The sequence below is a fragment of the Henckelia pumila genome, chromosome 1, assembly GCF_033568475.1.
Source record: "Henckelia pumila isolate YLH828 chromosome 1, ASM3356847v2, whole genome shotgun sequence".
Lineage (NCBI taxonomy): Eukaryota > Viridiplantae > Streptophyta > Magnoliopsida > Lamiales > Gesneriaceae > Henckelia > Henckelia pumila.
In genome coordinates this window covers 91,724,910-91,748,358 of record NC_133120.1, presented here as the reverse complement: position 1 = coordinate 91,748,358, position 23,449 = coordinate 91,724,910, and the positions used below count along the sequence as shown (strand labels likewise).

Sequence of the window (23,449 nt, the reverse complement as noted above, 5' to 3'; positions counted from 1 at the left end):
TGTTTCATATTCAATATCGCAGATGATCTATAGAGAAAAAGTTATCAATTAATTAAACAAAATACTGATACGTACATGAGTCCAGAATTTAAGTTCCTCACACATACAAATTTACAAGTAATATTTGATTAATGTCCCAAATGGGAACTTTAATTTTCAAACAAAAAAATATGCATCACATTTATGCAAAGATGGAGTAATTAATCAAAACGATTATTGTGAAAATGTTTATTTTATTTATGCTTGCTTTAAACACCAGCTGCTAATCTTGCTCTGAGATCCTTTCTCAATATTTTGCCTGATGGAGATTTGGGCACCGCACCGATGAAAAATACGCGATTTATTCTCTTGTAGAATATCACCTATATTAATACCACAAACAAACAAACAATATACATGAGCTAGCTATATATATATTAACATACAAGTAACATATATATACTAATCAACTAAAATATTATAATTGAATTCATTTAATGAGAAATATTTATAAGCAAAAAACGAAAAAGTGAATTGAAGGCCAATTACCTGTTTAGAAACAAACTGCTTAATCTCGTCCTCGGAAATGGCCGATCCATTTGATCTAACAACAAAGGCGACTGGAACTTCTCCCGCGGCCGCCTCATATATCTTTCATGCTACAAATCAAAATAAACCACAAATTAATTAATTAGCTCATCAACTCTACTTGTTCATGCATAAAATGTCGATCGACTTACGGGACGACGACCGCGTCGGAAATGCAAGGGTGGTTGAGGAGTATGGCTTCGAGTTCAGCTGGTGCCACCTGAAATGGAACCAGTTTGGTACCGCTCTGTTTTAAAAATAAATTAATCTATTAAATAATGCATGTAGGGTTCCCTTCGTTTGTTATAATAACAATAATGATAATGATAATGATAATGATAGGACATTATTTAATAGGATAAGACTAATGAACCGCATCACAACCTGGAGGAGGGGCACACTCTTTAGAAAAAGTAACGTGAGACCTGAAAATATGTCGATCTTCGGATTGGAGGGCTGATAAGGGTCTTAAGGGCGGACCCAACTGTATTGTTACCCGGGCTAAATCCGAATTTTTTTAAAAATTTTATGTATATTAGTTTTGAAAATTTTTGGATTAATTTGAGTGGTTCGATTCAAAATGTTAAATAATTCTAAAGTTTAAAATTTTAGTCCTGAATAATTTAAAAATTTTGGATCCACCATTTTAAGGGTCCGATATGAGCATCCATCCATGTACACCACCAACCCAACATCTAGCGCCTAAGATAGATATAATATTCTCCATTCCAAAAATATTTGATTAGTTTATCTTTGAATTGATCGGACCATAATGAGTTTACGTCGAAACATCTTATTTAAATTTTCTATTTATTGTAAAACGTTGCGATAATGCCTATACGACAAGTTCATCTTTAAAATGTACACTTTTGCGATGTGTTTGGGCACATATTTGTATGATATATGTAGCTCAAGTAATTGTTGGTACGTGGGAGCTTAATTGACTCGCAAACATCTATTTTATTTTACTACCTACTAAAAGAAAATCGAGTCAAGATAATGAACCAAATTTTTTCTTTCATACATTATGCATGCAAACTAGAGCTAATTATTGTAACAGTGCAATAAATATTTATGATGACTCATTTCTTTTAATATATGATTAGTTAGATCATATAGAAAACACGCGTTAATGGGTACAAGTTGTTGTCATGGCTAGTAGTGGTTATTTGTCACTTAATTTTAGGGGTGGGTCGGTACTGTGGTCGGTACGGTATACCGTATCGAAAATCGGATATCGTATATCGTACCAAAAAAATCGATATGGAATTTTTTCATACCGATACCGTACCGTATATCGAATATATCGAATTTTCGGTATACCGAACTTTCGGTATGGCGAAAATCTATATCGTGTACCGATATCGAATTCAAAAAAAATTCGATAAACCGAAAAAAATTCGGTATACCGGCAAAAAAGTCGGTATACCAAAAATTTTCATATATATATTTTTTTTTAAAAAATTATTTTTCGGTATATCGGTATACGGAAAAAAAAAATTTACCATACCGATACCGATACCGAAAATTTCGGTATACCGATTTTTTCGGTAATTTCTGTAATTTTTTCGGTACGATTTTCTGATATTTCGGTATTTCGATATTTTTTTCCACCCCTAACTTAATTATTGATTAGGCGGTCGAATCAATTACTATGCTTGAATTTAGTTAATTTTGCTTGAACGGAAAATTAAATTTGATGCCCTGTTTGCGATATATAATTGCATTTAAATATGTGCATTTAACCTCATATATGCGTTCCACTCGAGGGGGAAAAAAAAGGATCTCGCAAGTCGTATGTAACATGTATTGATAAATCTCTTTCATTTGTTGATGTATATTCTTGAGATAATGCCTTAAAGAAAACATATATACCATTAACAACAATTTCTTAAAAACGTCGTCTCATTAACAGCTAGATAGTCGGTCCTATCCCACGTATGATAAATTAATAAGTAATAAATATTTATGTTGCACCACTTCTCTTCTCATGATCCTTCGATATTTTGAGATAAAATTATACACCATATATCATCATAAATTTACATTCACGATAACACGTGGATTAGAATAGAGTATTTATGTAGTGACCCTTAGCGAGATCAACTACTAAACAAAACTTAGACATGCAATTAACTTAATCAAAACAGTAATCAGAATTAAACTGCGGAAACTATAAACATTATATAATCCCAAGGAAAGGAATCTGTAAATACCCAAATATTATACAACCAGATCGAACAGTGTATAAACCCAATACAACAGAATAAAAACCTAGACGAAACTCCAGCTGGCCAATCACTGCTTAGCCCCTCTTGGATCCACCTGCCTCGTTCAATCGCAAACCTGCCCCATGGAATAGGGTGTCCAGAAATACAGAGTACGAGATATGAGCATAAAACGCTCAGCACGAGAGTATGTGTATACATGCATGCAACTGAACTCCCTACGGACTCGAGGTCAAAGATCAGATAACAAAGACAGACCGGACCCTGGTATGTAGCACGCTGTGCCGTCGCATCAGGAGGTGGCTCACATACCGAAAATACCAGTGGATACGCGGGACCCAAATCGATGGAAGTCCATCCACTAACAGGATAGGGTAAACCCTACTAACAGACATCTCAATAGAGATAGCTCAAGATGTAAATGTATGCAGCATAAAATCATGGCATATAAATCATGCAGTCACATAATACATGCATACTCAGTCAGGATATATCGAACAGTACTTTCGTACCTCAAATACTAGGCGCGTTCTACCAGCTCTAGGTTTACGCCTATAATCCGCACTACACTGCCAAATGATACTAATATCATTAAAGAGCTCTAAAAGCCTTAATTAGGCTATTGCATACTCTAAATATTTTTAGAAAGCAAAAGCTATACTTTCGTCCGTCGTTAGCCCTTTGCTGTCGATTGCCTCAAAACTAGGTCACAGCTCCGCTACGACGCCTGGATCGCTATGCCACTTCCGGATTCCCAATGGAACGCCTAGAATTCCCTAGATCTGAGTTAGAAGGCTAAGGAATTGAGAGAGAAGAGGTGAAAGGTGTGCTCAAATGTAAGCCTCGGCACCCCTATTTATAGACAACGAAGGTTGCGTCCGATCCTCCATCGTTGCGTCCGTTCTGCCTGACGAACGTTGCGTCCGTTCACCATCGTTGTTTCCGATGGTGCCAATGTCACATCAAGTACGTAAGCAGTGACGCATTTCTGATGGCACGAACGTTGCATCCGTTCTGCCTGACCCTCCGGACCATTTCTGATCATTCTGGGTCTAAACCCGGTCTCCGTTAATCTATTAGAAGTCTTCTTAATCATGTTTATCGGTTTAATTAGCAATTACTTACTAAAACTGGGTACGAACTACTACAATTTAAGACTTTTTTGCGTTATTATTTATTACAACAACTAGTTGGATTTTAAAAAAAAAGAAAAAGAAAAAAAATGTACGTAGGACGTAGTGAATGAAGCTATGCTACTTATTAAGCCAAAGACTATTCAAATAATGTTTAGATGTATTAAATACTGGATTTGCAAAACTAATGCTCGAACGAAAAGTTGTTAATTACCATTTTACAACAATTAATTAGTAGACCATATAGCATGGTGCTATCATGCTATGCATGTATATATATACATTTAATCATTCCAATATGAATTTTAATTAATTAATTAATATGCCTTACTAATCTAATTAATTAGTAGACGCGTTGTAATCAACAAAAACTGATCATATATATTCGAAAATTTAATTAATTAAGTTATAATTGAGCAGAAACCGTCCACCTCTTTTGTTGAAAATTTTGGTGTCCAACTGAAAATAGAGTAAATTGATGACTACTAAAAAAAATAAATATTGTTTTAGGACAATGTGTGGGACGGGGATCGAATCATCTCCATTAATTTGGGAGTCCATTCCAAGAGTCCTTGTAATGGGAAAGGGGTCGTTCAACCAATTATTAGAATTTAAAACCCAAAAAATGTGGAATTTTTTCCCCAATTTACATGTTAAGTTTTAACATAATTTGTCGATGAGACAAAGAATTGCAGCTCATTTAACATCAAATTCTTAAATTTGAATCAACTAGCTTATAATAATCCATCCAGCTCGAAAAAAAACATAATTTAATTAAGTTTCATTTTTTTGAATTATATATATGCATACTATTTATTAAGCATAAGGCCACTAGTTTTTTTTTATTTAAAAAAAACAGGAAAACTTGTTTTTTTTTTTTTCCAATAATACAAAAAAAAAATTAATTTCATTAAAACTCAAAAACAATTCATTAATGAAGTTTAAATTTTTTTTTTTCAAAAAAAAACCACAATTGAAAATAAATAGTAGTTGTTTTATATAAATAAATATCATGAGATCATTCTTCTGAAACCTATATCGTCTCCGTAAATAGAGGAGGGGTACAAAACTCGTGTCAAAACTTAAATATCTGTTAACACTTTAACACACCACATTCTATAAATGAGCCAACCAAAACCAACCGAGTGCCAAAAAATTTATGAAGTGTTAGGTATATATCTCAAATTAGTTCAAGATGATCATGCCAATACTCACAGCCGACTCATAAATTTTTCACCACAAAAAATCAATGAGATCACAAATATATTACCCATATCAATATGCATGTCAAATTAATTTCTTCTTAACAAAAACAGAATGCCCTATACTTTGACAAAATCAAAGAAAACTTCAATTACCTTAAATGTTTGGCTTACAATTAAAATAATATTTTTTCGCTAGTCCGGTTGAACATATATAAGATTATTTCGGAAATTAACACGTGAGACAATTATATCAGAGTTTTTTGAACAATATTTGATGTTTCTTAAAGTATTATGAAATACTCTTGCTTCGAAAACATGATATGTGTTTTTCACAAAACTTTTGTGATAAAGAGAGTTTTTGTGTCTACTAGTCTTCTTTGTCCGCATGGGTTTTATAGCAAAAAACGAGAATTGAGATCATTAGCTTTATGTATTGATACACTCCATATGGGTAAATCGAAAACCTCAATATATATATACACACACATGCACACTCATTTTACTGACTAATTTTTGTATAGTGTTGAAGATTTTTTTATAATTCTTGAAACATCGTTCATCTAACCATCCAACTATATATATAATTATTTAGTATGCTTTTTAATGAAACTGTGTGTCAAGATCAGCTAGTAAAGAGGTGGGGACATGCAGTGCTATGTATATAAATTGTTATACTATATGAACGAGAAGCTCCGTGGAATTAATCAATGGATAGCTAGGTAAGGTACCCTTCCATAATTAGCGGGCCTTGCTGTCTAAATTGAGACTAAGTATTTAGGGAAGCTAGGGATTATTGAGTTTATATTGTCAACATCTCAACCGTAACCTACAATCTGCAATCAACCACCAAAATACCATAAACAACTATATTATAAATTTTATCAATTGTGTATTTACTTTGGTATCCTTGATATATTAGAGTTTCCGATATTGCCCTTCCATGTGAATTAAATGAACGTTATAAGTAGTTTTCAGTCGCAGAAAAGAAGCATTGTGGTGGCTGCCTCCATTGTTTTGAATCATCTGCATATATATATGCTTGGGTTTTGGATTTGGAAAATGGTCTATATTCAATAGGTATTCTTCAATTGTTAATTATCAATCTTCCAAAATATAGTAAATTCTGTACTTTAAATTAATATTATATTTCATATTATATTTGTCTAAGTTTATCTTGCGTTAAGCATATATGCTCCAAATTATCTCTTCTTCTTTTTCTTAAGAATTTCCTGCTAATTTTTCAATTTGTGTTTCATGGGACATTGGTTGAACAGAATTATAATTAACTTTAAATGATTTTCGATGCTGTTCGTTTAAGTAAGTCTTTGATCCTTATAACCATGTGTTTTCTATTACTTTATTGCTATTGTAAGCGATCATCTATATCTTTAATTTTCGGAAAGAAAATTTTTTTGTTTAAATATTTTTTTTTTACTTTTTCTTCATTTATTGCAGCAATTCGACTTTGTGAAAAGAGGAAAATGAGACTTCATTTGAATTCGATCGTCTGATAATTGTAATTCATCTGTCTAAATTGGAACGAGACGATGATGTTTTGCTAAAATTTCATTGTGCAATTTGTTTGTTTTTCTGTTCAGGCAATTACCTTTTCTTAAATTTTTGCCTATATCACACACAGTATAATGCGGGAGGTGAATGCCATTTGGGACTATAATGTACATCTGTATGCATGCATAAGCTCTATATTTAGAAAGTGTGAATTCTATCAAATCTAAAATTCATTTAGGCAAAGCCCCCACTCTAAAATAACACCTACGTACCCGAAACATGGTTATAATTTATCGCTAACTTTTGCCCATCACATTCAAATTCTTGAATGTGGTTGTTGGATCCAATAAACCCAGGAAATATCACCAGAGTAATTTTTTTTCGTTTCCTTTAAATATATAAATATAGCTTTGTTTCTTTCTTGCTAACAGTTGGATCGTGTCTTGTCACTCAGAGATCACAAACAACTTTTTGTTTTTATCCGTGTATATGTATATATAGACAACAAGAAATGGTTGAGAAAGAAAAGGTGGGAAAGATGTCATCAGAAAACGAGAGAGTTTGCAGTCCAAATAAAAGGGATGCTCCATTTTTTTCTTGGCCATGGGAGAATTTGGGTAATTTCAAGGCAAGTACTTCAAAGCCCAATTTTTGTTGCCTATTAAATTTGGTGTGTGATATTTTCAAAAGTAGACGGTCTCATTGATTGTTTGTCACTTTTAATCTTGGAACAGTATTTGCTGTATGGACCTTTAATAGCCAAAGTCCTTTATTCATTCTACAATGATGAAATCAAGAAAGGTGCTTGGTGCTTGCATATTCTCATCTTGTTTGAACATAGAGCACTTGTTCATCAGCTGTGGAGCACTTTCAGTAACATGCTTTTCCTTAATCGTACTCGAAAAATCGACCAACGAGGCGTGGATTTTAAACAAATCGACGCGGAGTGGCATTGGTTCGACTCCTTGTTCTTGAAATTTTCTATTTATTTTTTTTATAGAAAATTTTTGTGCTTGTTGAAGTTTCTTGATAACTTGTGTGACAGGGACAATTTCCTGATTCTTCAAGCTATTTTGGCTTCATTGTTGTACTTGAGTTTTCCTTCCTTGGCCAGTCTTCCAATTTGGAACCCCAGGGGTGTACTGTGTTGCCTGATTCTCCACATAGGAATATCGGAACCATTGTTTTATTGGATGCACAGATTATTGCACTCTCCTGTTTTATTTCAACGCTACCATTGGCTACATCATAGCTCTAAAGTTACTCATCCTTTCACAGGTATCAAGTAACACCAGTATTTTTCACTAATACTATGTGGCATTATTGTGTTACATTTTAACTTTACATTTGACACAAAATAAAAATATAGAAAATTCTGATGATTTCATATGTATTTTGTTCATGGTGGCGCAGCCGGGCATACAACATTCTTGGAGCAGCTGTTACTATGTATAGTTGTAGGGATTCCGACTTTGGGAACTGTCTTTCTTGGTTATGCGTCGATAACTATGATGTATGGTTATCTTTTGTTGTTCGATTTTTTTCGGTGTTTGGGACATTGCAATGTTGAAATCTTTCCTCAACGCCTTTTCGAGACCATCCCTGTTATGAAGTACCTGATCTACACACCAACGTAAGTTTTTTACTTCGTTTTGATCGAGAAATAAATTGTCTCCCTATAAAATCAAATATCAATTTTATGGGCTTATAAATATCTAACATGTGTGTGTATTCTTGAACATGAGAAAATTATTTTCACACAGTTTTTAATTTGCAGTGGTTAAACTATCATGTTCATGTGTGTGAATGATGATTTTTCATGAGTTAGACTGAAAGTTTTTGCTAATTTATGCCTCTGGTTTGGTTTGCTTAATAAAGTATCAGCTCATTGACTCTGCAGATACCACAGCCTTCATCACAAGGAGATGAGGTCTAATTTTTGCCTCTTTATGCCTCTTTATGATAAGCTATGGAATACGATAGATGCAAAATATTGGGATGCTCATCAGGAAATCTGTTCCAGGAAAAGTGAGTTTCTTATAAAATCATAGAGTTTACATTGCAAATTTTTATAAATTTCCTCTGAATATAGTTAGTAGTTATAAATTTAATAACTTTTGCATACACTAATCGATGCTGATGTTTTTAACCATCATTTATACTTGTGATGCCATGGCGCAGGTAGCAGGGTACCGGATTTTGTGTTCCTAGCACACGTTGTGGACGTGATGTCAGCAATGCACGCACCATTTCTTTTCCGATCATTTAGCTCGATACCATTTGGTAACAAGATTTTCTTGTTTCCAATGTGGCCTTATGCATTTTTGGTGATGCTTTTCATGTGGGCCAAGTCAAAGACTTTCTTGTTTAGCTTTTACAATCTCAGAGGAAAACTGCACCAAACTTGGGCAGTGCCAAGATTCGGTTTTCAGGTATCTTTTTTTTGTGGATCAAATCTTCTTTGGTACTATACATTCAACTACATCTAGCCCAGTAGTCTGTAAATTGGATAATACAGAGCAAATGATATAATGCAATATGTAGCCCAAGATTTGAAATGAACCTTGTATTCGGTGTTATATTTTGCAGTATTTCCTTCCTTTTGCTGCAAATGGCATCAATAACCAGATCGAAGACGCCATCCTCACAGCAGATAAGCTTGGAGTTAAAGTCATCAGCCTTGCTGCATTAAACAAGGTAAGATTTGCTCTGCCAACACATACAAGGCAACCGTTAGCACCCAATATTGTGGTTATTTTTCCTAATTCAATTAATTGAAATTCCAGAATGAAGGTCTAAATGGAGGTGGAACACTCTTTACTTCGAAGCATCCCGATCTTAAAGTCAGAGTGGTTCATGGAAACACCTTGACAGCTGCAGTGATCCTGCATGAGATTCCTCAAGACATTGATGAGGTTTTCTTGACAGGGGCCACCTCTAAACTTGGTAGGGCTATCGCCCTTTATCTTGCTCCACGCAAGGTTAAAGTTCTGGTATGGGAGACGTTACAAAATTTTCATGCCATCTTTTTTAAAACTGTAATGTGATCTAGTATCATGTGAAACTGAAAGAATTTACAAAAACATCCGATTTACACGCAGATGTTAACACCGTCGACAGAGAGATTCATTAAGATTCAGAAAGAAGCACCAGCGGACTGCCAAAAATACTTAGTACAGGTTACCAAGTATCAAGCAGCTAAAAACTGTAAGGTAAACATTTTGGCATCATTCATGCATCCACTCTGCTTCAACACTATGGTACATAACAAAAAACCATCTGAAATGTATCACGAAATCCATCAAGCTACACGTACACAAACAAGACATGATATGCAAATCTTGAATCTTGCATTAATGCAGACATGGATCATCGGCAAATGGGCGACGCCACGTGAACAGTATTGTGCTCCATCAGGAACACATTTTCACCAGTTTGTAGTTCCACCTATTATTCCATTCAGGAGAGACTGCGCTTATGGGAAGCTTGCGGCAATGAAACTCCCTGACGAAGTCGAGGGACTGGGATCTTGTGAGGTATTTAACTAAACTTTGCGCAGTTAGTTGACAAAAAATGTTAAATGTTCGTGGCGAGTACCATAAATTTAGTTGCGAAAATCGAGCCTTGTTTTTAACTCAATTTATTATTTTGTAGTATACATTGGAACGAGGCATAGTTCATGCTTGCCATGCTGGTGGGGTGGTTCATTTTCTTGAAGGGTGGAAACATCATGAAGTTGGGGCAATCAATGTTGATCAGATTGATATTGTGTGGGAGGCTGCACTCAAGCATGGACTCAAGCCATCATAGTCTCTATATATATATACACACACTGCACAAACATTAGTAATTTTACTAGATGATCTATATATTGAGAATGCCAAATTTTTAATTGATTAATTTTAATAAATTCCTCACTTTCTTTTCATTATTTCGCAATGACTTTTGTATTTTTCTAAAACGATTATGTGAGGAGACCATATTATTTATGCAATTGTGAAAAGAAGATGGTTCAGATTTAAGCAAATTTGACAACCATATGGAAAAATAAGGGGCCATAGTGGTTTTGTATTCTGCTATTCAGGTAACATGTGTTACAGAAGGTTATATATATTTATTTAATTTTAGTAGATTCTTTAATTGGTTACCGGTCCTCAATTCAACATAAATACACCAAATGATTTTCAACTAATGAGTGGCTCAACATTTACTATCCAATGCATTTGATATAGAATTGCAAACACAACACACAACAAACATCCATGAAACTTACCCCAGAACAAGAACTAGATATGCAAATTCAACCATTAAACCGAAACAGAAGCCAAAAAATTTGAGATCACACAGTTACTAGCTAAGCTGGAGGTACTTCTTTGCCATCGGATGCTTAGCCTCGGAGAGACGATTGGGCTCCAGAATCTCGACTATCTCGCCATCTACAAGAAGCGCAACCACGTCGGCAATCCTTTGTATCTGTTTGATGCTGTGAGACACCATGATAATCGTCATTCCTCGATCTTCCTTGAGCTTCACCAGAACATCTTCTATGTTTTGAGTTGATATTGGATCCAACGCACTCGTCGGCTCATCCAGCAGCAAAACCTTCACACAACATGCACGGATATGAAAGTTAAATTAAACGACACCATGACTTCAACAAATGATCATAAGAAATTTGTTTTCGGTATATGCAAACCTCTGGTTCGTTGGCCAAGGTTCGGGCTAGAGACACCCTTTGAGCTTGACCCACGGATAACTCTGCACCACTCTTGTGGAAGAAAGATGAATCCAGGTCTGCAAGAGCCAGTAATTTGTACACCTCCTCCTCACTTAACTTCTTCCCTTTTAAACTCGGCCCGTAGCGTATGTTATCCGCAACTGTACCTGCAAACCAACATACCAGCCTTGCTTGTACAAAAATCCCCGACCCTCAAGAAAATAACCAAGGAGAATCCGAAAGATATATTTCTCAGAAATCAAGTATTTTAATTACCTTCAAACAAAGCTGGAAGCTGGAACAACATACCGACTTTTCGACGAAGGTCCACGACATCAAGCTCACAAATATCTGCACCATCAAGAAAGACAGAGCCAGAAGGGGGCTCCCATAACCGATTCAGGGCCCGCAGGAAGGTTGACTTTCCGCTGCCACTCGGCCCGATCAAACCGAATATCACTCTTTTGGGAATATCCACGTTGACTTTGCTTAGTATGCGTTGATCCTTGTTCGTCACTTTCGTGAGATCTCTAACCTCAATTTTTGAATCGATTGCATGAACATTTTCAGGTTTCACCGATAGCAGGTACTCTTGTGCTCCTTGGAGGATCATAAATGACAACAAAACAGTATTCAAGATCAGTTCAAATTTCATATTTCTATATCAACACATCGATTTAATTTAGGTGATGCATACAAATTTTAAAGTCATCACAAAACGGAAGATGGATATACCATTCGTTTACACGTACAAGAAAAGAAAATGTTTCACTTTGAAACATGTAAAAAGCATAACAGGACTACTGCAAAATTCATGCTCTGGAAATTACTTTATGATAAATCTTGAAACTATAGGCCAAGAAAAATATATATATATTGAAAGCGCAAACCGAAAAGCTTCTAGGAGTGATCATTTGGCCTAACCTTCAAAATCCGCCATTGTTCAGATCAAAGTTCAAAGTCAAACAGGGACATATATGAGAACTAAATCTGGCATGTGCCGCGGCCATTGATGGAATTAAACCTTCCCCAGATAAAATATAGATTGGGAAATAATAAGAACTGGTCTGCACATGAGCTAGCTTATAACGAAAAGGCCAAAACTCATGTGCTGTGCCCATCATTCCATTTGACCTCTGATAAATATTGTTAATATTATATATATGTTATTATATACGTAAATAAATTAATGATTATTATAAGTAATCAAGATTAAACAGTTAGTTCAATATATATATATATATATACGTGAATTATCAGTTATCACGGCTCTCGCATTTTTTGGGCTTCTATGTGAAAACCCGGAACTTGGCCTCCAAGTTTTTTTCAATTTAGGAATGATCTCCCAAACTTGGAAGAAGTAATATTTTTTTTTCTTTGAGATTGAGCTTTTTGGATGCAAACCAACTTATTTCAGCAATTAAATCAAGTTAGTGTATTGTCAGATTTCCTTCCTCAATTTTCGAAATCAAGGCTGATTTTATTCTCTTAATCAGTGCAACAAATCGCCCCATATCAGCCCAAAATCTTATCCAACCTCGCCTATATAAATGCACAAGACCTCTCAAAATCCTATTACAATTCCTCTTTTAGTTTGAACCCCAAGACTGCCAATTCTCCTCCATAATTTCGAGAATTTGACTGCCACTTGGAGTCCAAAAATCTGTCCAATTCTCTTCTTGTGCACGTGGACTTTGGCCAAAAAGTTTGGAAAGAATAGTCTCAAGAGTTGTCCACTAGTCTGCCTTAAATTCGAGATTGAGGTACACTTGGAATTTTGTCCACTTTCTTTGGTCTATTTCCAGCAAATAGGCTAATTCTTCTACCAACATTTCTCTTATAAATTCGAAGGTTAGGACCAAGAACTAAGGAAGAAAATGCTTAGGGAATTTAATCAAGAAGGCTGCCAGAATTTCGAAAATTCAGTAGGCTGAATTTTCGAGTTGTGCTTCCAAAGTTTTTGGTTCAAGCTTCGCCTATTCAAGTATTTGATACTCGCAAGAATTCAGTAAGTGGGCTTATGTTTTAAAATATTATGTATGATTTAAAATTTCGATCGTTCATGATATTCTTTCGAATTTTGCTATGTAATTGTTATTTTTGATGAATTTGTTATAAGTATGTTTTGGCATTGTTATCACTCAAATTAAGAGTGGAAAGGGAATTTCCGAACCATGTTATGTTATGACCCTGATGCGGTGGGTAATAATAACCGTTCCATGACCTCACCCCTTAGAAGAATTACATATAGGGGACTGATCAGTTGGCCACGATTAATGAGAGGAATTTCAGTGTCTGGCCAAAGTTATGTTATGTTATGTTATGTTATGTCAATTATGTTATGATGATGTTCATGCTATGCTATGTTAAGACATGATATGAAATGTTTACGCTTTGAATTATGCTAGGAGTTTTTGAAATAATATATATATATATATATATATATATATATATATATATATTTTGATATGATCGATCGACCCCCACTTGCTGAGTGTTTCCCAAAACACTCACCCCCTTACCTTTTCCCACCCAGATGATACAGAAGAAGAATTAGAGGATCGAGAACAAGACCAGTTTTGGGGTTGGTGAAAGAAAGAACTTTAGGATTTAATTTTGTTATTTCTTTTGGGATTGTTGCATTTAATATTTTGATATTTAAGTCTTTTAGTCGCTTCCACAATTATGTATTAGTTTTTGGGTTAGCGAGTTGTAAAGACAATTTTTTTGAAGCTTTTATTTATGAGAAAAGACTGGTTTGCATATACTGTATTAAGAGTCTGGTTATTTTCGAATTTTATTTGAAAGCAATGGCGATGTCACCCGACCCCGGGATCGGGGCGTGACATTCTAAGTATTATTTTTTAATGATGGCATTTTTGTGATTCATTCTATGCTATAATCGTGGTGATAATTATTATTTTTGGATAAATATATGTATGTACGTTATTTTTTTAATATTTTAAATATATGCTAGATAATAGCAAAATTATTCATCTTTTATACGCTTGTATATTTTGTATTTTTGTCACGTAAATATTCAATTCCGAGATTTTATCATGAAAGTTATTAGATTTATTTTGTCTTTTGGTCTTTAGAAGGGAATATCATCTTGGTTATTTTCCCTTTAAATGCGGTCCAATCAAATTTTTTTTATCCTTTATTTTGTGTTTCATATTCAATATCGCAGATCTATAGAGAAAAAGTTATCAAATTAAACAAAATACTGATATATACGTACATATGTTGCGCGAGTCCAGAATTTAAGTTCCTCACACATACAAATTTACAAGCAATATTTGATTAATTTCCCAAATGGGTACTTAATTTAATTTCCAAACAAAAATATATGCATCACATTTATGCAAATTAAAGATGGAGTAATTAATCAAAGCGATTCTTGTGAAAATGTTTATTTTAATTATGGTTTAAACACCAGCTGCTAATCTTGCTCTGAGATCCTTTCTCAATATTTTTCCTGATGGAGATTTGGGCACCGAATCGATGAAAAATACACGGTTTATTCTCTTGTAGAATATCACCTAGTATACCACAAACAAACAAACAATATACATGAGCTATTAATATATATGATAATTGAATTTTATGAGAAATATTTATAAACAAAAAAAAAAAAAAAAAAGGGTGAATTGAAGGCCAATTATATACCTGTTTAGAAACAAACTGCTTAATCTCGTCCTCTGAAATGGCCGATCCATTTGATCTCACAACAAAGGCGACCGGAACTTCTCCCGCGGCCTCATCTTTCATGCTACAAATTAAAACAAGCCACAAATTAATAATTACCTCATCAACTCTACTTGTTCATGCATAAAATGCATGTCGATCGACTTACGGGACGACGGCCGCGTCGGAAATGCAAGGGTGGTTGAGGAGTATGGCTTCGAGCTCAGCTGGTGCCACCTGAAATCCTTTGTATTTAATTATCTCCTTCAACCGATCCACTATGAATAACTCGTCGTCGGCATCGATGAACCCGATATCGCCCGTGTGTAGCCACCCTTCTTTATCTATCGTCTTCCCGGTGGATTCCGGATCATTCAAATACCCTTGAATTCATGACATAACATAAAACTATAAGATTTTAAAACACGAATTAGCTAGTGGGGTTAGCCGGATAAGACTTGCTAGCAAGCTAGATACTATCATTGGAAAATAATTTCGACCCTATTTTTTTTTTTTTTTTTTTTGGCCCAATTATCATGATGTACACTTCTAAAGTAAAAACAAAATGTCACCAAACTTTTTAAATTAAAGTTTGTGGGGGCAGCTGAAGTGTATATGTCGTTGATATTGGTGATGGTGGAGGTTTGTTCAAAAGGCAAATGAGACCTTTTTCCTGATCTTGTTATATATACATGCATGATTTTGAATTATCACTTTTACGAATTTTATATTACAATACAACATATTATATAAGTAATTAAGTATATATTAATACTAGCTCCATAAAAAAAAACATTTGATGTGAAGTACCTATCATGATTTGATCGCCTCTGATGCAGATTTCACCGGCTTGGTTGCGCCCTAGAGAAACTCCGGAATGGGTGTCCACGATTTTCATCTCAGCATTTCGGACCACGGTCCCGCACGCGCCCGACTTTATCTCAAATGGTTCTTTTGCGAATGCTAAGCACATCGCCAGTACTGGCCCTGCTTCGGTCATTCCATAACCCTGCAGTTTTTTGTTTATTATTTCATATCAAATATGAGTAAATTTCGTTTTTTTTAAAGCATATGTATAGTCATAGAAAAATATGTAGCATATTGTATTAGCATTAAAGATGAAAATGAACTCATATAATTTCGTAACTTAAACAATAAAATTGAATAAATTCTAAAATAAATGATATCTTAAAAGCAAAAATTGACTGATTTATTCCAATGTATATATACTTATGCGAAATAAATACACCTCGTATTTTTCATGATAATAAACATTATCAAATTCGTCGAAAATATTCGCACCAATTAATGGGATGGAGACTGGGGGCCACCGGGGCTGTACTTGAATAATAATAACAAATTTGACTACCTTCTCGCGTCCAAGTTGATATATATTTAGAACAAAAGAATATTATGTTCCATGATTGAACTAGCAACTAGGCCCAAAAATAAAATTTATGGTGAGTTAAAAATATTATAGTTACTTGGGCTCTTGAGCAAGTTGGAAATGTTAAAACTGTAATGTTATGAGTACAATTATATATGGGCTTGGGTCAATTAAAGGATGTAGATATGGGCACTCTTGCCCATATACTATCCCCCAGCCTCTGTAACAAGTAATCACAAATATCTATTGAATTTTTAAATAGATTGAATTTACCCATAATTTAGATATTGGGGTTTTTTTTTTTATTTCTGTTTTATTTTTTTTAGAGTACAAGTACAATTTATAGATCCAACTTACAAGTATAGAACGAAACTGCCCCATAACCGACGGTACTTGAGCAAAGATTCGGGTTGAAAACTACTTATTTCTGATTAAAATTATTTTCTTTTATATTTTAAAGTTTTGTAGATTATATTTAAAATCTTAGCCAATAATTTTTTTATAAAAAAAACAAACTTTATTCATTTATGGCGTTGGGAATCATAACTAAACTCAATTTATATGAAAAGTTTTTTTGAAACCGAATTTTATGAAAAGTTAGAAAATGGAATTTGCTTAATAATTAATTGTTATTGGTGACCAAGTATACGTTACCTGCCCAAGTTTGGCGGTCGGAAACTTGATCCTCACAGCATCCTCCAACTCCCTCCCAAGCGGCGCGGCGCCGGACATCACCGTCCGCAGCGACGAAAGATCGTATTTATCCACCACGGGGCTCTTCGCGATGGCCAAAACAATCGGCGGCACGAAGGGCCCAATCGTCACTTTATACTTCTGCATCAGCTCCAAGAAAGGGACGATGTCAAACTTCTTCATGATCAAAATGGCGGCCCCGACCCGCAACCCGCATAGCAAAACGGAGTTGAGAGAGTAAATGTGAAACAAAGGCATCACGCACAGCATCACATCCTCGCTGTGTATGTACAAATTCGGGTTCTCCCCGTCAACTTGCTGCGCCACGCTGGTCACCAGACCTTTATGCGTCAGCATCACACCCTTGGGGAGCCCCGTCGTCCCGGAGGAGTACGGCAGCGCCACCACGTCGTCGGGGTGTATCTTCACCGCCGGCAAGTCCCTCTCATCGGCCGAAGTGAGCTCCGAGAAGTGGTGACACCCCTCCGCTGCAGGCTGCAGCGAGTCGATGCACATCACCTTGATGCCATTATCCAGCGCGTAGTCTCGTACTTTATCCACATAACACGCTTGTGTGATAATAAGCTTGGCATTGGAGGCCTTGACTTGCTTCAAAACCTCGGCAGGCGTGAAAAAGGGATTCGCCATAGTGGACACGGCCCCTATGTAGGAAGCACCTAAAAACGCGAACACGAATTGAGGTGAATTCGGGAGCAAGAGCATGATGGTGTCCCCTTGATTGATCCCAAGTTTGCTGAGGCCACTCCCGACTCTTCGGGACGTAAGCTCGACATCCTCGTACGTGTAAACCTCGTCCGTCGACCCGTCGATGAGACACGGTCGCGAACCGAACTTGGAGATGTTTTCGAAGCAGTAAGAGTGCAACGGGAGGTGTTTTGGGATGTAGATATCGGGGAGCTTCGATCGAAATATGATTTCTTCTTGCTTTGTGATCATGGTCTCCATGTGTACGTACGTACGTGTAATTTCTTGAAATGAATTAAAAGGAATTGTGGGTGTCAACTATTTTCTTGTTAGAGTTGAACCTAAGGATGAAACGTGGTGAGTTAGGGGTATAAATATTAATTTGGCGTTGGCCAAAGGGTTGGTAAAATTGGGGGGTTGGTTGGAATTTTGGGTTGTTCGAGGGCAGATTAGGGAATTTGGTTTTTGTTGGGATTTGAGTATAGAATCTGGGAAAGGGTGGTTGGTGAGAAGAAGTGGAGGTCCGGGTGTGGGGTCCGGTTGAGGTAGGTAATATACTAATATAGGTTATGTGATATCGAAATATAATCATGTCTTATTAATTTTAATTATGACTATTGTGTAATACGAGTTTACAACATACAACATCCATCCATGTATAAAATATGAATATCGACTTAATTGGAGGCTTCTGTCGTGAAAATCACGATAAGAGAATTAATTCAATTCATGGTCAATCAATCAGATATGAAATATAATCTATACATAAATATAGACAAACATTATTTTATAGATTTTCATTACGTGTTGAATTTAATTTATTTTTTTCAATGATTTCATGGGAATCCACCGGTCACACTCTTAATATGATATTAGATAAACTTTTAGACTGACACAATAATTTATAAACCACGTTGATTTGATCATAAATTACACGGATCAAGTAAAACAAATTCGCTCACAAAAATATCGTAAAAAGAAACCGAGTTCTCGACTATTAATCGAGTCATGATATTAGGACGAGTGAGCTATGTGTTGAATAATTGTTTGAATTTTGGATGTCATCGTGTGGACTTTTCCGACGTGTGATGTATATACCTACCAAGAAGCGGTTGTAGACGGCGACCGCTTCACCTACTGCAACGACGTCGTATAGCAATTAGCAGAGACTGATCTAATGGTGGCAAATAGTTTATGGAAAAAAGACCATTTTGGTGGTACTCGTGTTTGCAGCACATATGATTTATCCTATGTTATCAAATTATATATTGTATATGCCTTAAACCCATTGGGATTTTTCCTTTTTCTTACTAATTTGTCGCAAGTTATGTCTTTAAATAAAAATTTATAGTTTTAAAACTATATTTGGATGTTGATTTAAATAATTATAATATAGTGTCGGAAAACGTTCTAGAAAGCACTTTTGAGTTTTTCCTTCGAAAAGTTCAAAAATTCTTCTTAAAAATATTTACAAATACTATGTAAAGCATGTAATATAGCGATGCATGATTTGCAAATGTTATGTAACGCAATGCGAATCATGTATATATTTTTCAAATCTAACTCCACATGTGTTAATTCACAGCGGTGTCATATTGTATCGTATCGAAAAATATATATTGTACCGCATCGTATCGAAAATTTCGGTACATATATCAATTATACCAAAATTTTAAGGTATACCTAGATTTCGATACGGTATCGGTATATACCGTTTTATACCCAAAAAAAACCGTGTATTGTTTATAATTTATAAATTTATCGTTTAAAAATATTATAATATATTTTTAAATTTTTATATAATATTTCGATATACCAATATATACCAAAATTTTCAAATTTCATACCATTATCGTACCGTCCCGAAAAAAACGTATACCGAAAATCCAGTAAATTAGATATTTTTTTCGGTACGATAACTTCGATATACCGAAAATTCGATATTTTTTTTCAGCCCTATTAATTCATGCAAAGCTGAAGAAATTTATTATGGGCTTCAATTATGTTCAAATTAGAGTTCGACTTCCATATTTCTTTAATCAAGCTCAATTATTTTAAAAAAAAAACATAAAATAAAATTACAGCTTAAGATGATCTTGGATTTAGATTTGAATAGTACGTGACCGTGGGGAATAATTTGAATCAAATATTTTCGAATGTGTTCAAATTCGTCTCAACCTTCGATGATCTCTAGAACAAATAAAAGATTATTTATGTGAAATGTCCATATGTAAAATAAAATGTTTAAAATGCTTATTAATTAAATCTTTTATTCAGTAGCCTTTTCTTTTCTTTTCTTTTTTTCCTTTTTTTGTTTTAGATAGAGGAACCGCGTAGAGACCGATAAAGAAAATAATGAAAATAATGATAATATTCTTGTGGTTTATCCCTCGTTGGACAGAATACACGTTTTTCATCAATTGTTATACAAAGAAAAACGAAACGTTTTCATCGACCCATGAGTTCCCACCAGTCACAAAAGAAAATTCTCAACACCTACAAAAAATTGTAAGGGGAAAAAAGAACAAATTTAGCTAAAGAATGAATCACTTCATTGCTAGTCAAAAAATAATACACTTTCAAAATCAGAGCTTAAGAAAATTATCTCTAAAGTACACGAACCAATATAAGTGATTTAACTTATGTTGGTACATCGCATATATATGTTACACTTAGTTGGGTTTTTTTTTTCTTTAATGAACTGCGAATTCAAATTAATTTTCGTATTAGTTTACTATATATCATAGACATTTCCAATAATTAAATTGGTGGAAAAGGTAGTTGACATAGTCTCCCATAAAAGTTCACGGAACAGTAGTTGAAATGGTCTATGTCAATTGTTGTTGTCCAAAAGAGCGAGACCAGCCAAATCGTCCTTGTTTTAGACATTTGAAGTTAATTAAAAATATACCACCGAATATAATAAAATAAATCACAAAGATAAATTTTTTTTTATGACGCCCTGAAAAATCACAAACATTCTTGATCAAGATAGATTATTTACTCGTTTATAAAAACTACATATTCACCGATATCATATTGTTGAAATTGTTGTCACGCCCATTTTTCGTTCGATTCTCCATCGCTTCACAGCATCATCTGGTCACTCCATTTTCAGTGGGGACGATGGAAGTACATGACTCTTCCGGAGTAGTAAGAATCTCAGAGATGATCTTTATCAAAGAGCAGACTCCACCCAAGAAGTTGTGATCAATAACCCCCTCTCCATCGAAAACATGCGCAAAATCAATGATCTTGATTTCTGATCGTGGATTCTTCCCGTTTCTCGCAAGCTCGTGTTCGAACATCATAAGAATCGAGCAAGAACAGAAATGATACATGGTTTGATCCTCAAACCATGCCTTCAACTCCAGCAGCTGCGATAGAATGCCAGAGGAACCACCATAAACGATCCAAGCGAAAGAGCAATCCGGTTTCGAATCCCAAGAGCTTGAAGAAACAAACTTTCTTAGAAGCAACTTAACTTCACCTGCCGCAAGAGACTGGACAGACTTCCTATCCGGTTTCCACACACCAGATTCTCCACTGTTGTAAATTTGCAAACCCGATAACCGGAATCCAAGCGAAATGCTTGAAGTTTCTCTGTCTTTCTCCATACACTTTTGGATATATTCCTCTGGTGCCTGTGTAGACCATGTTCTGGAACCAATCTTGATGTCCATTACGGATGGTTTTATCCGACCGAAGTTAAGGTCTTGTAAAACAAGATGAGGTTTCATTCCAGATCCATCGGATGCCTCAACTAGCTGAGTGCCATGGAAGTTGGGGAAGAACTTGCTGATATAGTCCGGAATCTTGGTGTTCGAAGAGAACGAAGCATAGAAAGTAACTTCATTCGATCCACGTCCATCAGCTTGGAGAGGCTTGTAGAAAAAGCCTGAATCATCAATGAGAGGCCCAAGTTTCCCATCACCAGCACGGTGTCCTGCAACTTGATCGTTCGGGATTCTGAGCATTGCGGCGATTTTCGAAAATCTATCACGAAATATACATGCCCTTTAGTGATTCAATCGCATACATATCCCAACAAAGTATAATTCTTACCAACAGGCAAGCATCCTAGCACACAATTTTCTTGAACCTCTTCAAATGGTCAATTATATTTCTTTATACTATTTCTAATCAAATAATAGCTTTCCATATTCATCAAGGAAAATTTCAAAAACAATTTCTTAGAAACTCAATACACTGCATACCATGGGGCATGGGGCACCACTAATCTTATTTCATGCTCCGCACAAACACCAAGATGGTCGGCAGATCAAATGTAGAGAATGACAACTACAACTCCCATTTCTTAAAATATTCTACTGGTAACGAACAAAGAAAATGTCGCTAATATTTATTCAGGTTCAAACAAAATCAAGATCCCCCCATTAATCGATCGGTAATGAATATAAACAATCAAATTTCAGAACCATTTAAAGCATATATCGTGCATGCGAAATAAGACCCAAAAGAGAATTAGAGAATCAACTCGATAATAAAATACAAGTCATGAAACATACAAACAGGAGGATTCATTTATCGTTTCAAAAAACTTGCGATAAGTGTTTTTATAAATATTAAAATCGTACCCTTCTGCAAAATCTGAGAAAACTCAACAAAAGATCCTTCCTTTCGGGGTTGATTGCTTGATTTCGATGCAATTTGGTCTCAGTGAAGCAAGAAGAAGCAAGGGGGGGAAATGTTGTAGACTTGGCAAAAATATTCTATTCTAACGAATTTCGTAGGGGTGACGCATTTCAAAGTTGGAAATTGGGCCCATAATACGGCCCCCGAATATTTTTGGCCGGTTAACACTTTAACACGATTTTAAAATTTTTTAAACTTGATTTAAAAAAAATATACATTAACTCGGATAAAAAATGTGATGTGCTTGTCCCTAATTTCAACCTTTACTTGTTTACATCATTCACATTTTACCTTTTTTCTGTTAAATATAAGTGAAATAATTAAGGTGGAAGATGGGAAAAAAATGTTAATAGGAAAAAAGTTCAAAACATCGAGGTTGCTTTTTAGGAGTGTGCAATCATTTAAAAATTAAAACCGAACCGACCGAATCGAAATTTTCAAAAATCAAACCGTCGATTTATTTTTTAACAAATCGAACCGACCAAATTTGTATATTAAAATCGACTAAACCGAACCGATAAAAAATTGGTTATTTTGGTCGAATTTTATTTGTTTTTTTTATTTATACTTTTTTTTTTAAAAAATTAAATGTATATTTGTGTGCACAAATTTCTCCATTGAATTTACAAGTGTTTTTAGGTGCACATGCCTTTACCAAAAATTTTTTTTAAAAATAAAATCTTATATGCGCACAAGCTTTCAATTGAATTTGAGATGAAATTTCAATGTGAAGATAAAGATAAATTGTTGTGTTAGGATTTAAGGCAAAATTTTTAAAAATATGAGATGTTTTTTTGTTGGGTTAGTGACTTTGAATTATAACAAAATTGGATATATGTAGTTATAGCTCAACAACAAATAAACAATTATAGTTAAAAGTCAAAACCCAATATAAATTTTAAATTATATAAAAAAGATTCGGTTTAATCAATTTAAGCGACATTTAAAAAAAAAGTAACCGA

The 23,449-nt window shown here is 34.8% G+C and overlaps 4 protein-coding genes across 12 annotated transcripts; 1 reads left to right on the top strand and 3 right to left on the bottom strand.

Moving 5' to 3' along the window:
• Positions 1-28: 28 nt before the first annotated feature.
• On the bottom strand, positions 29-18,184 carry LOC140890622 (4-coumarate:CoA ligase 1-like). Of its 2 annotated transcripts, none has more exons than XR_012152225.1 (5): positions 17,088-18,184; positions 15,857-16,055; positions 15,216-15,429; positions 529-638; positions 29-362 (listed from the first exon to the last, which is right to left on the bottom strand). XR_012152225.1 is itself a non-coding variant. In XM_073298541.1 (5 exons), exons 1-5 carry the CDS (start codon positions 18,090-18,092, stop codon positions 14,788-14,790), a joined length of 1,635 nt encoding a protein of 544 aa, XP_073154642.1. In that variant the 5' UTR covers positions 18,093-18,184; the 3' UTR covers positions 14,565-14,787. The 2 variants fall into 2 exon arrangements, 1 of the variants encoding a protein (XP_073154642.1); XM_073298541.1 differs by lacking the exons at positions 29-362; positions 529-638 and adding exons at positions 14,565-14,901; positions 15,029-15,131.
• On the top strand, positions 5,797-10,570 carry LOC140890583 (very-long-chain aldehyde decarbonylase CER3-like). 7 transcript variants are annotated; one of them, XM_073298531.1, is made up of 12 exons: positions 6,222-6,450; positions 7,074-7,270; positions 7,377-7,597; positions 7,688-7,920; positions 8,056-8,275; positions 8,543-8,670; positions 8,824-9,074; positions 9,232-9,339; positions 9,429-9,635; positions 9,744-9,854; positions 10,005-10,178; positions 10,297-10,570. In XM_073298531.1, exons 1-12 carry the CDS (start codon positions 6,426-6,428, stop codon positions 10,450-10,452), a joined length of 2,031 nt encoding a protein of 676 aa, XP_073154632.1. In that variant the 5' UTR covers positions 6,222-6,425; the 3' UTR covers positions 10,453-10,570. The 7 variants fall into 7 exon arrangements, with proteins under 7 accessions (XP_073154591.1, XP_073154600.1, XP_073154625.1 ...); XM_073298490.1 differs by lacking the exon at positions 6,222-6,450 and adding an exon at positions 5,797-5,852 and having other exon boundaries at positions 7,144-7,270; positions 9,744-10,178; XM_073298499.1 differs by lacking the exon at positions 6,222-6,450 and adding an exon at positions 6,112-6,210 and having other exon boundaries at positions 9,744-10,178.
• Positions 10,812-12,484, bottom strand: LOC140875742 (ABC transporter I family member 17-like). The gene is made up of 4 exons (XM_073279523.1): positions 12,284-12,484; positions 11,636-11,959; positions 11,339-11,526; positions 10,812-11,244 (listed from the first exon to the last, which is right to left on the bottom strand). The coding sequence occupies exons 1-4, from the start codon at positions 12,297-12,299 to the stop codon at positions 10,993-10,995; spliced, it is 780 nt and encodes a 259-aa protein (XP_073135624.1). The 5' UTR covers positions 12,300-12,484; the 3' UTR covers positions 10,812-10,992.
• A 2,590-nt stretch (positions 18,185-20,774) lies between the features above and the next one.
• Positions 20,775-22,564, bottom strand: LOC140890632 (inositol polyphosphate multikinase alpha-like). 2 transcript variants are annotated; one of them, XM_073298558.1, is made up of 2 exons: positions 22,430-22,564; positions 20,775-21,827 (listed from the first exon to the last, which is right to left on the bottom strand). In XM_073298558.1, exon 2 carries the CDS (start codon positions 21,806-21,808, stop codon positions 20,927-20,929), a length of 882 nt encoding a protein of 293 aa, XP_073154659.1. In that variant the 5' UTR covers positions 21,809-21,827; positions 22,430-22,564; the 3' UTR covers positions 20,775-20,926. The 2 variants fall into 2 exon arrangements, with proteins under 2 accessions (XP_073154659.1, XP_073154665.1); XM_073298564.1 differs by lacking the exon at positions 22,430-22,564 and adding an exon at positions 21,897-22,339.
• Between the last annotated feature and the right edge of the window lie 885 nt (positions 22,565-23,449).

What these genes read in the sequence shown, in the direction of transcription:
- LOC140875742 (XM_073279523.1), bottom strand. An exon ending in GCTTCCAGCTTTGTTTGAAG is followed by an intron (nt 11,527 to 11,635) that starts GTAATTAAAATA and finishes GTTGGTTTGCAG; the next exon opens with GTACAGTTGCGGATAACATA. An exon ending in CCTTGGCCAACGAACCAGAG is followed by an intron (nt 11,245 to 11,338) that starts GTTTGCATATAC and finishes TGTTGTGTGAAG; the next exon opens with GTTTTGCTGCTGGATGAGCC.
- LOC140890583 (XM_073298482.1), top strand. Translation starts at nt 6,426, where the DNA reads ATGATTTTCGATGCTGTTCGTTTAA. An exon ending in GCCTTGCTGCATTAAACAAG is followed by an intron (nt 9,340 to 9,428) that starts GTAAGATTTGCT and finishes TTGAAATTCCAG; the next exon opens with AATGAAGGTCTAAATGGAGG. An exon ending in AGGGACTGGGATCTTGTGAG is followed by an intron (nt 10,179 to 10,296) that starts GTATTTAACTAA and finishes ATTATTTTGTAG; the next exon opens with TATACATTGGAACGAGGCAT.
- LOC140890632 (XM_073298558.1), bottom strand. Translation starts at nt 21,808, where the DNA reads ATGCTCAGAATCCCGAACGATCAAGTTGCAGGACACCGTGCTGGTGAT.
- LOC140890622 (XM_073298541.1), bottom strand. Translation starts at nt 18,092, where the DNA reads ATGGAGACCATGATCACAAAGCAAGAAGAAATCATATTTCGATCGAAG. An exon ending in CGACCGCCAAACTTGGGCAG is followed by an intron (nt 16,056 to 17,087) that starts GTAACGTATACT and finishes AAAAAACTGCAG; the next exon opens with GGTTATGGAATGACCGAAGC. An exon ending in AGCAGTTTGTTTCTAAACAG is followed by an intron (nt 14,902 to 15,028) that starts GTATATAATTGG and finishes GTGGTATACTAG; the next exon opens with GTGATATTCTACAAGAGAAT.